The sequence below is a fragment of the Podarcis erhardii genome (assembly GCF_964252035.2).
Source record: "Podarcis erhardii genome assembly, chromosome: 1".
NCBI classification, from domain to species: Eukaryota; Metazoa; Chordata; class Lepidosauria; order Squamata; family Lacertidae; genus Podarcis; species Podarcis erhardii.
In genome coordinates this window covers 44,452,948-44,468,384 of record NC_138497.1, presented here as the reverse complement: position 1 = coordinate 44,468,384, position 15,437 = coordinate 44,452,948, and the positions used below count along the sequence as shown (strand labels likewise).

General features: G+C 46.0%; 1 protein-coding gene across 2 annotated transcripts in view; it reads right to left on the bottom strand.

The window, feature by feature from the left end:
* The window catches only part of TYRO3 (TYRO3 protein tyrosine kinase), a 61,640-nt gene extending 46,455 nt beyond the window's left edge, over nucleotides 1–15,185 (bottom strand). Inside the window, exons 1-3 of one of the 2 annotated variants that reach the window (XM_081859715.1) lie at nucleotides 14,928–15,185; nucleotides 6,042–6,249; nucleotides 1,612–1,712 (exon numbers count right to left, since the gene is read on the bottom strand). In XM_081859715.1, coding sequence (XP_081715841.1) covers nucleotides 1,612–1,712; nucleotides 6,042–6,249; nucleotides 14,928–15,021 — 403 coding nt within the window. In that variant the 5' untranslated portion in view covers nucleotides 15,022–15,185. The remainder of the gene's footprint in view (nucleotides 1–1,611; nucleotides 1,713–6,041; nucleotides 6,250–14,927) is intronic. The other variant, XM_081859716.1, reaches the window with a different exon arrangement.
* Between the last annotated feature and the right edge of the window lie 252 nt (nucleotides 15,186–15,437).

Below are 15,437 nucleotides of genomic sequence, written 5' to 3'. Positions count from 1 at the left end.
CTGTTCAGTGTATCCTCTAGGATTGTGCGTGCAGTCTGTGTGAGCCAGGGTGATGCAGACTAGGACCTGGGAGACCAGGGTTTAAACCCTCATTTGGGTGACCTTGCGCCAACCGCTGCATCTCAGCCTAACCTACCTCATGGGGTTGTGGTGGGGATTAAATGAGGAGAGGGGGAGCCATGAGCTCCTTGGAGAAAAAGGTGGGATTTAAATGCAATAAATTATAACAATAAATACTGTGTAAAACCAATATGCTGTCAGTCTGGGCAAACCTGGCAGATGAAACTCTACATGCCTCTCTAGCACAGTTAAAAACATGGCTCATGGGTAAACAATGGCTGTCTTGTGAGGTTCTCCCTGGCATTGGAAACATGGGTTATTTGAAGGCTTGAGCAATGAGCCTAGAAAAACCACTGCAGCCCTATATTAATCAAAAAATCATTTTCTATAAGGCACCAGGGACATTTAGAACCAGGACTTCCAGAGTAACCGGGTCTCCTACGTCACTAGCACCTGGTCTCCGACATCACTAGTATTCTGATTTCTGAACCAGGCAGACTAGGCTCTATAAGTAAAGGCTGCTTTTAAGCTGAGTTACTGTTCTCATTGCTCTCATGGGATACTGTAGTCCAGGCACCCCCAAACTCGGGCCCCCAGATGTTTTGGGACCACAATTCCCATCATCCCTGACCATTGGTCCTGTTAGCTAGGGATGATGGGAGTTGTAGTCCTAAAAAAACATCTGAAGGGCCAAGTTTGGGGATGCCTGCTATAGTCTGAAGGTGGTCAGCTGACCTAAAAAGCCAATAGAAACACACCCAGCCTTATAAAAAGTATATATTTCCAAGCCAGCCCCTTAATCTGAGATGCCTGAAGCTTGCCTCCTGTGGTACCTAACCTCCAGGGCACCTTTCAATTATGTCTCTGCTTCTGGTACTTTAGTTCTGCCCAATCTGGTACTAGACTCTGGTCTCTCTCTTTGACCATGTCTGTTACCTCTAACCCTGTGGGGTTGTTGGTTTTCTACTTTTGTTTTGCCTGTCTCTGACCATGTCTTCTGCTTCTTACTCATCTGATTAGACCGTAACCTGATGCAGACTCATGCCCCACAGCAGCCAATTGCAAGGCTAAGCCCCAGGGTCTGACACCGTCTAAACATGCATATGGAGAAGCCAGAAAATGGAAGACGTGGATTCTCATATCATCTGAAGAGTCACACATATTTTGGTAGGCTCTCTGGAGCCCTCATTCTATAGTTAACCTATCTGACATCACATTCACCATTAAAACATTATGAAGATGATAATTCTAGCTGTTTCTTGGGCATGCTTTCAAATGAAAGTTGGCAGACATAATGTTGGAAGCACTCAATATTTTGCAGAAGTAAAGACCCAGCAAAAATTGTGTGATAGGTCCCCTACACCAGCTACCACTCTCTTCTGATCTTTAGATGGTTGCTGCAACAGCATAATTGTTTTGGTCATAGCAGCACAGACACTGGAAATGAGCCAACATCAGCCAGACAGTCTCTTCTCACAATTTCTACATGCAGCCAAGTATTGCGTCCTCAGCATATCTGCCTTGGGCAAGAGCCAGTGACAGGGCCCTTACCTTCCACAATGAGCCACACTTGCTGTGATTCTTCTTTCTTCCCGTTGGTCTCCACTTGGCACCAGTACTTCCCAGAGTCTTTCCGGTCCACAGACTTCAAGCTAAAGTGTTGAGAGAGCGATGAATGGTAAATGGCACTGTGGTATAAACAAGCAGCTGTCATCACAAGCTCTTCCATTTCCATCCAGTGATCTACAAACATTGGAGCCATTTCTGAAATAGCAAATCCCTCCTGCTTCAGCATGTACTCGTGTGATCACAGAAAGCTGTCCTAACTACGAGGCCCTGGCTCTATCTGGCCCATTACTGCAAACAATTGCCCAAAGCCTCTCACATCTGCAACCCAGGTTTATGTCAGCTGCAGATGCCAGCAAATGAACCCAGGACTTGCTGAATGCAAAGCACAAGTGTCACCACTGGTTTTTGGCTCTGCAAAAGGAATGCAGTTTGCCATATCCTGAGAAGCACTTGTTTTCCAGGATTCCAGAGAACATGTTAAATTGTGGCTTTATAGTGGCCCATGACTGCATCCAGCCTGAATATGCAGGGAAAGCAATAAACCATGTGGCGAGTCTTCCATCTATTTGTGTGGGTACCACGAAGCAGAAGGAGCATATGCCATACCACAAGTAACAGAAAATAGGTCAGGAATATAGGAAGCTGCCTTGTCCTGAGTAAGAATATTGGTCCCTCTAGTCCTCTACTCTCCATATATTGTTGGGGCTACATCTTCCATCACCCCTGATCACTAGCCATGCTGGCTGGAGCTGATGGAAGACATGGAGGGCGCTACGTTGTGCCTCTCCGGTCCAAATTGATTGGCGGGATTTCAAAGACGGGCCTTCCCCAGCCTTACCTGGAGATGCTGACGAACCTGCAAGCAATACTCCATCACTGAGCTACAGCCCTTTCACCAGAGACATATGATTTTGGAGACTGAGACAGAGATTGGAGGGGAGGCTACCCTTTTCAAAACAGTGAAGGAATCTTTAGCACTCACACGGGAGAAATAAGTGCTTATCTTGAAATACTGCACGGATTAATTAGCCAAGTGCCATGCAATTCCTGTTTGCAGAACGTGACTTAGCTAACTCCCTGGTTCCAGGAAGTCTAACTGTCCTCATCTTGGAAAAAAGAGTCTGCCAAGCTGCTCTAACCCTGAGACTGGAGTCTAAAAACATGCGGAGAAAGCAAATGTGTTGGTTAGACAAGAGTGAAAGGGAAGGAGCAAACATTCCCTCATCAAGGTGATGACTCAGAGCTGGAGCTCCTCATCTCTGGCCTTATTCAGCACCGCATAAACCTAAATAAATATTTCACATACTAATATTTTCTTACAAAGTGGGAAGCAGGGTAGAGAGGAAATGAATGCACAGAATGTTGCTTTAAACCATGAACCAAGGGAGAAATTCTGTCCACAGTTCCTCAAGTTCAGACACATATGTCAATTTATATCAGACTGAAGACAGCTTTGTACGGCTTCAGCTTGCAATAGCCACAGGACAAAGTCAGTCCAGCCCCTACCAATTCCAGCTGTGGCAGATCATCACAGGGTGACCATATGAAACTCAAGTGATCAAGTGTCATTCTGATTGGGAAGGGACAACCAGCAGCAACACTCTCAGCTTTTCCCAATCCGCCTATCAATTTGCTAAATCAGACATCAGTGCAACAGCCTACAGGGTATTTAATTAGGGCTGCCAGAGGTGCTATTTCAATGCTGTTTGCTGTAATGCAGCAATATATCCTCTCCCCACCCATCCCGGCTCCTTGTAAAATAAGTGTTTCCAGGAGCACATTTTCATTTCAAGGGCTCTGTTGGGAATCCAAGATTCTCAAGTAACTATTTAATTCAAAAGGCCTCCGGAGAGATGGATTTGGGAATAGGTAATTCTTGTATACTTCTGGCAATTGTTGCAGTAATTACTGTACTTGCAAACAGGATCTGGAAAGATGACTGACACTTTTCCTCTCCCACCCCCTGCCCACCCGCTGTACCTGTCCCGCTGCAACATCCTAAGCAAACTATCCTTGAATATTTTACCCTATGATAATTGGCCGAAATGCAGAACACTTGGCTTGATTTAAATGATGGAGTAAATGTGCTGGAACATCTCTTGTGGGGATGACTAAGACTTGGTTTGTATGACACATCCTCTCCCCTCCCTACAGGATTCCGATCTAGTCTCAGAAGTCTGATTTTAATTAGGGCATCTCTTTTTAGTCAGAGACCAGGAGAGAAGGAAGGGACATGGTGGGAATAAATGAGAGCAAGGAAACTTTTAAGTACATCTCCAGTTTTGCCGCAGAGAACATTGGAACAAACAAGGTGAAAGGGGGGCTGTAAAGCTTTCCTTGTCATTTGCCTTCAGGCTAGGCCAGAAAAGGGGAAAGCTCCCAGTATCAGAAGGACAGATACAGCATGAACATGCAATCAGTGGTGACGGAAACAACATCTGCTGCCAATGCTGGTCTTAGAGAACCACACAGGGGAATTGAGGGAAGGGATGTAACTCCGTGGTAGTGAACTTGCTTTGCAGAAGATCCCTGGGATAGAAGACCTCTTCCTGAAACCCTGGACAGGTGCTGCCAGTCAGTGTAAGCAATACTTATGTAGATGGACCAAGGTCTGATCCATTATATCCATGATATAAGGCAACTCCCTACATCCCTAAGGAGCTTAATAGCCTCTCTGGGCCTTCCTGCCTAATGGAGCAACCAAACATGAGAAAAGGTTGGGCTGGCCATTTCAGGTGCCAGTACACCTCAAGATGTCCTAGACTGGATTGGAATGGTTTTGGTCAATGGTGCATCCTCTTTTACTGCATTACTGCTATATAATCAGGTGGAGAACCTTTGGCCTTCCAGATGTTGCTGAACTTTAGCTCTCATCATCCCTGTCCGTTGGATACGCTTGTTGGGGCTGATGGGAGTTGTAATTCGGCAACATGTGGAGAGGCACAGGTTCCTCACACCTGGTAGATATGACCATTCACAGTAGCTGATTACATGGCGAGGCTCTGCCACTCACCTAATCGTTGGCCGGTTGCATTGCTGATGCTTACCCGGAGGTGGAGAGGTAAGCTGGTGGGGGAGGAGGCTGGTGTGGTGTCAATGCACCAGTGAGTTGAACCAATCTGGTGTTCCCACTGGTAGGCTTGTACCATGCTATCCTTGCCCTTCCCCTTCTACCTCCTGGTAAGCAGCAGCACTGTGACCAACCAGAGGTTATCTGAAGAGGGCTCCCCCACCATGCCATCTGCTACTGACTACTCTGGACCGAGCCCCATTGAGCAGATTGCAGTGTAAAAATTTTTTTCGACTATTTGCTTTTATTCTGTAAGCCATCTTGAAAACCTGTGAAAAATTAGAGGATGGAAACCGAACTGGTTTGGTTTGGCTCAGCTCAGCTCCTCCTTCTACAGCAAAGTTCTGCAACAGGCACAGAAAGCAGTGCAATGCGAGTTTTTAAAACACTGGGTCTTAGCAAATGGACAGCACCTGCCCCTCTTCTTTATCAATTAACCTTGACTACAACAGAAGCCTTTCTTTTGCCTGAACACCCCTGTGGGAAATCAGCCCTCCTGGCGAATCTTAGGGAGGAATCTAGCCCTCTCTGCCTCCCTCCATTCCCAAGGTCCCACACACCAAAATTTTATATTGGGGTGATGAATAAAATAGGAGATGGTCATGAAGATAGTAAGGCTGGGAAACAACCATTAGAAAATGTGGGAGGAAGAGCTAAATCTCATTCTGACCAATGAAAGCCTTGTTCAGCCTACCTCTGGTTTCTGATTTTTTACCAGACTGTTGCTCATTTGCCTTTATGCTTTCCTCCACAACTGGAGGGCTGGTATAGCTGCAGCAGAATGGTTACGAGCTATGAATCAGAAAGTCTGCAGTTTGGATCTCACCTCCGCCATGAACTCAGTAGGTGGCCTTAGTAAAGGCACTCTCTCAGCCTCAGGCTTCCTATCTGAAATCTGGGAGATAATAATACTGGTGTACTTACAGAGTTACTGCTTGGATCACACTAGATAATGCATTTGAGCGCTTTGAGGTATTATTCAAGTACTTAGTATTATTGTCAACTACAAGAATGGGGAAAGGTCTTAGGCACACACCTGAGATTTTAAACAAGGGAAGACAAAAAGGTTTGGGTGGAATTCCAGGGAGCAAATACCATGTTTTGCACAGCAAATATGTGGAATGCACTGAGCTCTGACTCCAAGTGCCATAGAGTGCAACAGTTAGGACTGGGGAGACTAGGATTCAAATGTCCATTCAACCACAAAGCTCACTAAGTGACCAGTGGTCTGTCACAGGATAAAAAAATGCAGGTGGTAGTGAGGATGGTGATAATGATAATGAAGATAGTAATTAATAATGTAATATAACTTGGAATCCCTTGTTGTGTACATCAGTCCTACCTGAGGAACCCAATCCAGTGTTCTTCATCTACCGGGATGTACACCTGATCTACGCTCTGCACCACGGCTCCATCCTTGATCCACAGCATCTCTGGGTCTTCCATTCCCTCGAGGCTGCAGTTCAGCTTCACAGGCTGTCCCTGGGACACCTTCAGTTTGATTGGCATTCCAGTAGCCTTTGTACCTGGAAGAAAGCAACCTCCCTCCTCTCCACACCCACAAAAGGGGAGCGCAGAGGTCGGGAATACAGCAAATTAGCCAAGGTTGGTGGTCCGCAGTGCAACAATACATCCAGAGAACAGAACATGCAGGCACCTGAACGCCTCATCAGAGCTTTATTACATTTGCCGAATGATTATAGGATGAGAGTACTGAAATTCCAGTTAGGGAATAATGGAGGAGGTTAAATCCATGCAGGGCTTCGTTAACAACATGCCAATTTGGAGATCAGCAGGGTGAAAGCCATACAGTAGCAACCTGTCAGTGGTAGATACAGATGCAGAAGACATCCCTGCAGCTGTGCCCTGACAATGCTTTTTGAAAGTGCTATTCTCAGAACAGTAGCACAAATTCCGCCCAAAATTCTCTCTGGATTTCTGGCTGCCAGGTAATATTCATGCGCTTTTGGGAAACTGTGGCTTTTGATCTACGCCTATGAAATGAGCTGACATTTTAGAAAGTTATTCATAGGGGGGGAGGGGGGTGGTTGTTCGGCAAGCACTTTCTCTTTATTGCAAAAACTCCCAAGCAGTTTTGCAAACACTACGGAAGAAAAGGCTAGTGAAGAGCCTTGGCATGAAAGGAAACTAACCATTTACAGAGCATACTTTTCTCCCTCTCCTTCTTAATGTTGTGGTGTGGGATTATTTCAACCAGTAGCCAGGCAACCCCCAAACCCAGGAGGCAGTGCCAAATTTCTGATCTCATTCCCCATTTGGATGAGTGTCACCAATTCATTTGCAGGTGGTGGCGTTTCTCAGATTTCCTTTGGGGTGGGGGTGGAGGGGTTCGACGCATTCAGAATGTGCTCCAGGGCTCTCAAATGTGTTTGAGTGGGTGGAGAGAGCTATTGCGTCCACAATAAGAAAAATGTATGGAATACGTTAGCTGCATAAACACTGAGGCAAGCTGTTTGAACGCTTGGGGAGAAGATGAGCATATGTGGGAAGGAAGAAAATAAGCAAAATGGTAAATAAGCTGCAAGGATTAAAATGTGGCTGCCAATTTCCAGAGAAGACCAGGCCTTTTGTACCATCTCTGCTGTAGGTATTAACCATTGGCAGAATAGGAAAGTGCCAGCCGTCAATTTTCTATCCAATTATTGATGGGTTTCATCATAATAGTCTTATCTTTATTATAATAGTTTTGTCTTGAGTTTCTGTAACTACTTGGTGCAGTGCTGACTTTATTTGTCAGCTTCAGCATGCCAATGGAAAGGGGGCGAGTATATAAATTCCATTGAAAATAAATAGGCAGAGGGTTGTATCCAGTGCTTTTGTTCTACTTGCACAACAGGCTTCCACTTATACAACAAAACTTTCCCCTCTTCTGCTCTCCCCTGGAGTCCCCCACACCCGCTCAAAATATGCTCCAGAGGATTGGAGGACCCTCTGGAGCAGGTTTTGGGGGACACACAGGGAGAGGAAGTGGATGTTCCATGCATGAGTGGAACTCTGTGTGTGCAGCATTGTTTACAACCCACAGCAAACAAATAAATAGTCTTTTCAGCATGAGAAGCAGTGATGGTTCACTCTGTTTTAACATGTTGATTTTGGCAGTAGCAAGTACTAGATCTTCCCTAGAGTAGCCTTTTCCTGTACTGTAACATGCTGGGAGGTGTTTGTTTGTTGTTGTTGTTTTTAATGCCTTTAGAGGCTTAGTCAAGGATCAAATTTCTACTACCTCTGCAGCCAACCATGGCATCCCATCAAGGGTATAAAAGCCCCAGGAGGGAAAATATAGATTTCAGATATCAAAATGCACATAATGGGGCTGAATCATTCTGATTTCAAGGAACACCCAAAGGTGGAGATTCATTGGTGCTTAAGTTGATGGTGAGACACTGCACATGAAGCAAACACTGTACACCAGCAACAGTACCCAACAGTCCGATGAAAGTAAATGAATTATCATGATCAGCACTTGTTTTTCTGGAGTCTTGCTAACAGGTACCTATCTCAAGACCCAGACATGAACTCTCAACAAGAGCCTCAACTCTACCCCTCTAACTTGGGCTGCAAGGATAAGGTTCCCCAAAGTGTTAAGCAAGGTAGAGGGAGTCACCAGGGAGAATAAGATCATGTCTCAAATTAGGACACAGGCTTCCTTCACCCCTCCTCTAACTCCCTCTCTCAAAGAAAGAAAGGTGTACGCACAAAGCACGCAGACATCCACAGTCACAGAATGTCATCAAGCCTGCAACATGGGGAAGCTGCTTAACAACCCTCCCTTACTCAACAGCTGATAGCAAGAGTATCCTGTACATGGGAGCACATAGTAAGTAGCATGTTTTATGCAGAACCCAGAAAAGCTCTGATGATGCACAGGCAAAGGCAATGAAGGGCTTTGTCACATTTGTTAGTGAACACCAGACACCGCACTCTGCCTATTGTCTCTTCTGGCCAAACATCTGTGATATATTCTTCTTGATGGGATCAGAGCTTTGGCACATGGAGCAAGGCAAACCCAAAGTGCAGAGTATGCAACTCCCTACAGTGGATGGGTTGAGTAACCGTCGGAGTGGTTACATTTCCCTTCCTGACAGGTGACCCTCCCAAAAACTGACATTAGAGGAATTGCCACTAGAATGGGCAGCTAGGCTGAGGCATGCATAATGGAACTAGGTGGGTGATAGCACTCTTTCTTCTGTTTACTCAAGTAGCAATCCTAATGGAGAAACTTGTAAAGGGAACTGTCGTGTGCATCTGCTAACCATGAGTCACCCCCAGGTTCCTCCTGTTCCTCCACAGGCAACCAAGCAGCCATTCATAGTGCACAGAGGAAAGAAGGCACCCTGTTCTCAGTGTCATGCAGACCACAAGCCCACCACAGAAATGACCAGTAGGAAGCCGGCTATCCCCCTGGGGGCCTGCAACAAATTGTCCTCCTTGGGGCTCCTTTGATTTGCCAGACTGCCTGGCAGCAACGTATAAGGTGCAATAGGACACAAAACTGAAATGCGGTGATGCACAAAGTTTATCTTTTTCTCCTCTGTAGGACAGCTTTCAAAGGCAGAGGAACTACATCACTCAGTACTCTACAAGTGAGGCTCCTCATTAAAAAACAGTGAACAGGGTTGGTGCCAGAGCTGAGTGGGCCCCCAGTGTAATGTTCCTCATGCCCCCTGGCAAAGCTACAGCTGCATAAGTTACTTTGACAAGTGGGTAGGGCCCTATCAGCTGACATCATGACACCAGATGATTGACAAGTGGGTTGCTCCACCTACCTGTCAAAGTTTGCCCGTGGGGCAGGGACACAGATGGAGGTAGCCCTCTGGGCAAAAACATTTCCCAACCCCTGCTTTGGATGTGTGTTGGATTGCTGTGCTATTGACCCTACAACAGACTGAGCATAGTGCTGTAACTATTACCTAGTTACAGGTCCCAGGGGAGAGTTCAGATTACTGAATGTTCCTCTATATAGAAAACCAGCCCATGAGGGAGGAGGTTAGGCTCTCCAACACCTAATTCTCTATGGGTGGTTCCAGATGTGTTTTCCCAGTAGTGATGTATGGAAGTGAGAGCTGGACCATAAAGAAGGCTGATTGCCGAAGAATTGATGCTTTTGAATTATGGTGCTGGAGGAGACTCTTGAGAGTCCCATGGACTGCAAGAAGATCAAACGTATCCATTCTTAAGGAAATCAGCCCTGAGTGCTCACTGGAAGGACAGGTCGTGAAGCTGAGGCTCCAATACTTTGGCCACCTCATGAGAAGAGAAGACTCCCTGGAAAAGACCCTGATGTTAGGAAAGATGGAGGGCACAAGGAGAAGGGGACGACAGAGGACGAGATGGTTGGACAGTGTTCTCGAAGCTACCAGCATGAGTTTGACCAAACTGCGGGAGGCAGTGGAAGACAGGAGTGCCTGGCATGCTCTGGTCCATAGGGTCACGAAGAGTCGGACACGACTAAACGACTAAACAACAACAACCCTTTCTGCAGAAAATCCAACAGGCTTAAAAAAAAATATTCTGCTTCTAATAATCCACTCATGGTACCTGAACAACCTCACATCTGAAAGCACCCTATGTCAAGTGGGATTTTTGTATGCATTCATTTATGTGAGCTCTCAACAGCAGTCTGAAGTGCCCAGACACAGGTTTACCACCTCAGGGAGTACTAGGCGTGCCGTGACACTGGCTTTCCAAGATGGCCCGCTAGGATGTGCCCAGCATGCCAGGACCATAGGATCCCCCTGCGCATTTAACTTAATTGCATTCATATTTCTATGGCATGCTAGCAATTGCTCATACTGAGACTGATAAAGTAATTAGGGGATTTTTTGACTGTGCAAAAGTAAGAACATGAAGCTAGTGTCAGGGGACCCAACTGTGGTTAGTACAGCCCACCTGCACAACATCAGTAATGTTATTCCCTACTAGAGAACCTCTGTAGAGGAAAAGCATGTTGTTCTTTTATTGGGACTTTTATTGGATTACAAAGCCTGTTAATTCACTGGTTCCCATGCTGCACTCCTTGTAATTTTTCTCCCTTTTGTTGTTCCTGTAAACTTAGTGGAAATTGCTAAGAGCGATGAAGCTGGCAAAATAATACTTTATGTTCAGACGCAGCATTTGTTGTTGTTGGGCTAAAGAATTAATCATGCCACTAAGAAACATGATCTAACCCCTTATTATTTGATTCAACAATGACATAAATGGTGTGTGAGTGTGTGTACCAGAAAGCATCCTCCCTCTCAGCTCTCCCTCTGAATATAACAAGCCCTGCATAGCCACGCCACATACACCTAAAACACACGCATGACATGACAAGCAGTCTTATGAAATGTAGGCAGCACCCTGTGGCAACAAGACTGCTCAGCTTTCAGTAATGCACTTGGCTAACAGGGTTAATAACACACAAGCATTGATATATCTGGGAGGCAACTTAAGATTTACATTCCCACCCTCTGCTGTGGTTCCAAGAAATCACAGTGCAAGTCACATTGGAAGGAGTGTACTGGGCAAAGTACAAGGAGGACGGATTTTGCGCAGGGAGCAGGAATTTTTAAGGGACCAATTGGCTTTAGTCTTCTTTTGGCTCTTGATGAAAGGAAAAGGACGAATGGTTAAGAGATAGGAAGGTTTGGAAAGAACAGGGATTAATTTTAATATATATTGAGTGTGCGCACACACACACACATATATTCCCAATTTCCAACCCTGATTGTTACCTAATTAAGCTCTTACGCACAGAGATAATTAAAACCTAGTCATTAACGTCTCTTCACAATGTAATGATTATGGAAATCAAAAGATGTTGCTCAATTAGGAGGTGCAGCTTTGCAATTCTTACCGATTTGGACTCAAGAAGCAGTGTGGCTCTTAGCCACCTACCTTTCCTAGCCAGATGGCAGCTGCTTAGAGAATTGACAACAATTATGTAACTGTATACAATTATATTATGTAGGAAACATAATAAACATTCCTCGCAAACCGGGATGGCTTTCTCTGTTAGTTCAGCTGACAACTTGGCAGCCTGGGAAGTTAGCTGAGCTGCTCCACCTTTTGGGTCCAACGTGGGCAGAAAATCCTGCCCAACTGCGAAGTGCGTCTTGTCATGAAAGGAGGAAATGGTATGACTGGGAAAGAGACCTTCTACATTTCACCACCACCCCTGACAAACGCTCAGCAGGAAACAGGGCAGCACTGGGAACATCCTGTGAGTTGTACTTGCTTGCCAGGCCTGGTTCCTATGGGTCTCTGCCTTTAATCATCCACTGTTCCCATCTATTTCTTTACAGAAACGATATGCTATCTAAACTTGACAACAACCCAGTGCTGCTAAGTTCTTTTGCACAGCAGCTTGTTAACTTTAATTCTCTGAGAATGCAGATTACTGCCAGAAAAGGAATCCAAAATGCATTCTTAAGGGAAGAAAATGGGAAACTGGAGAAACATGTCTGCATGGGAGAGCAATCTTTTCTCTCAGATGCCAAGTGTGCAAGACCAGAGCCCCAGATCCTTTGTGTATACTGTAGAGGGGAATTCAGAGTTGGGGGCTCCACATCATGACCATAACATATGGGAACTGTTTATTATTTCAATGAATATGGGCTCCATGCTAGAACCATTGGACTATCTTGCTCCTGACATGGAGGCTCTTCATGGAAAGAGGCACATTGTACAGCATGATAGCCACCATGCATAGTCAGCAGCAGCAGCTTTTCCTACAGGTTCTGGATAACTGCTGTAATGACTGAACTGGTCCACAACAAACCTGGAACTTGGAATGGACCATAGCCAGGGGTGCCTAATCTGTGGCTCTCCGGATGTCATTGAACTCCAACTCCCATCAGCCCTAGTCAGCATGGCCAATAGTTAAAGATGTTAGGAGTTGAGTTCAACAACATATGGAGGGCCACAGGCCAGTCACTCCTGCCATAGACTTTTCTCACCTTTCCATGTTTTTTTAAGAGCATTTGCAGACTCTGATTGGCTGGGAATTCTATATAATGTTGGTCAGTTTTGTTCCTGGTTATGATGCTGTCAACTTTATATCATAGTGAACTGAAAACATGGCACCATAGGGTACTGTCAATATGGTGCCAGTGTATTAGGCTTGTCTTCCAGCCTAGCCTCTGTTGTCTTTTTACTCTCATCTACTTATGCTTGCTCAGCCAATGGACAACTTTGATTTATATTGACTCCAGCCTTCAAGCACACAAAGCACCTAAGCCTGGAAACTGATGCCTGACAGCTCCCAACTAAAACTGTCAGCTCATGGCCCAGACAGAACACGACGACACTAGACATCATTCAGGAAGAGTAACTCCTATTCCAGTACAATAGTGGGAAAATGGATCATCACAGTTATCAAGGCTGCAGTCAGCAGGTGTCCTGGATCTGTTAATGTACCTTGCTGTGTCTTCAGATTAGGAGCTAGAAACCTGAAGTCAAATAACTAGCCCAGTCAAGAGCATCAGATTCACCTACAGGTGGGCTCCTGTCCTATCAAGCAACACTGAGAAACTGCACCTTGTGACAGCATGACACATATTCAGTTTCACTCATTAGTGCTTTATTTAGGCTAGTTCAATTCCACAGGAAGATGAATTCTCAATGTAAATGTTTGAAATCCTTCCAGTTGTCTCCCCAACTGACTCTGTCTATTGGAGGTGAAATCATGAGATACCTGTAGAAATGAATAACCACTTTACCTTCATGATGTATACTAACCATGTAACTTTATGTATGTTTTCTCAGAAGTAAGTTCTGACTGGGCTCACTAGGACTTACTCCCTAGTAAGAGTATTTAGGATTATGTTATGTTAAAGGAGGAAATATTGCTGCAATGGAAATATTCTGCGATTGCAGCATTCACAGGAATGTCTCTTTTTATGCCATCACCAAATGGGTCACAATAGACAGAACATTGTGCATTCCCAAAATACCCTATGAATACAATGAATACTCAATGAGCACACATGGAAATTTTAAGTTTCCCAAAGTTTTTGTATCACTAGGTGTGTGTGTGTGTGTGTGTGTGTGTGTGTGTATCTTGCTATAATGATGAACGTATGAGATCAAGTTACACAGAAAAAGGAGAAGTTACATGGAACAAGTAGGTCAATATTCAAATACAAAAATATAAGTTATTTTTATTAATTAGGCGGCAAAAGCCTTACACACATTTAAAGTGCCTGCTCAATAAGCAAACCCTAAGATCAAAATTTCCAGTGATTATTACGCCAGTCAAAGCAAGTGATCTTTTAAAGACAGGAATATTTCAAAACAGATGTACTCCATAGATTAGCTGCCAAAATATGGCTTCAAGGAATGTCAATCCAATCTGAGATTTTCTGACTTTCCCCTCCACCTCCAAATATGCCAGCCTCAGAGCAGTCCCCTTGAGGCCAGTAAGTGTTGCTGTGCCCTCACTCAGGACCTCTGGAAAAGTAATGAGGCGCTTAAGGCACTTAGGTGAAGAGATCATATTTCACAACAGGGGTGTGAGATCTGAAATCGTGACAGCTCCAAGACTGCATTCATTCTCTTTGGAAGAGCTGGCTTCCTGCAGATAGCAAGGGGCCATGGGGAAGCGAGTCAAATTCAGAAAATACAAGAACTACAAGCTTGACTCTGCTGCAGATACTATTGATGTGCACAGCAACAAGGTGGAAAATGAAATAATACTAATACACAATCCAAATAAAGGATACTCGACAAAGAAAGTAAGGGGTGAGGAAGAGACACATTCCCCCAATTAAGTTCTGTAACTTGTTTCAGCTCAGGCCAGCAACTCTGATTTAGACCAGCTCCACAACACACTGGGATGTATGGCCGCTGTACTTAAGAGTGGCAAACAGCTCTTGTTCCTAACTCTTCCCGGGAGTCCCTTCCGGGAGAAAAAAGGTGAGCTGTCAACGTGAGGGGTTTTGTTTGTTTGTCTGTTGAACCGCCCGAACCAGCCAGCCTTGCAAACGACGGGGGTGGGCGCGCGCGAGGCGGAGGGATTCCCATTTCTGGATCAAATCAAGAGGGCATTTTGAGACCAAACCCACAGATCCGCGCAAGAGGTCAGACCTGAGCAAGGGCTCCCACAGGGACAAAGTTGGGGGGGGGGGGAGAGGCATCCCCAACGAGTCCGGAGAGGGAGCGCGGGGAGGAGAGTAGTAGCAACCAGCCAAGTAAGTCCATGGGGTCAGCCATGCCTTCTCCGCCTTACCTGTGACAGCCGCGACGTCCCGCAGAAGGAGAGCCCATAGTGCCGGCAGCAGCAACAGGAGTCCCCGGATCTGCATAGTCTGCTTCATCTCCATCTCTTCCACATCATCATCTTTGTCATTCTCCTCCACGCCGGGTTGCCTCCGCTCGCTTCCAAGGAAGAAATGAAACGGGGGTGGGGGCGGGCGGGGGGAGAGGAGGCGAACGAGGAGGAGAGGCGGTTTGGGGATGTTGGGGGGAGAGCGGGATCGGGAGGGAGGGAGGGGAAGCCGCGATGCCCTCAGATTCGGGAATGCGCTGGGCGCCTCCAGCAGCAGCAGCAGCAGCAGCAGCAGCAGCAGGGCTGGGGGTCCCGCCGCGTCGAGGGTCTCTCCTTCCCACGCGCGCGCGTGAGAGAGGGCAAGCGAGGCAGGGGAGCCTGAGGTGGCGGCAGATTGGGGAGCCGCACCAGCGCTCGCTCCCGGCTGGCTGACCCGCCTCCTCCTCCGCTCGCTGCGCTCGTAATCCAAGA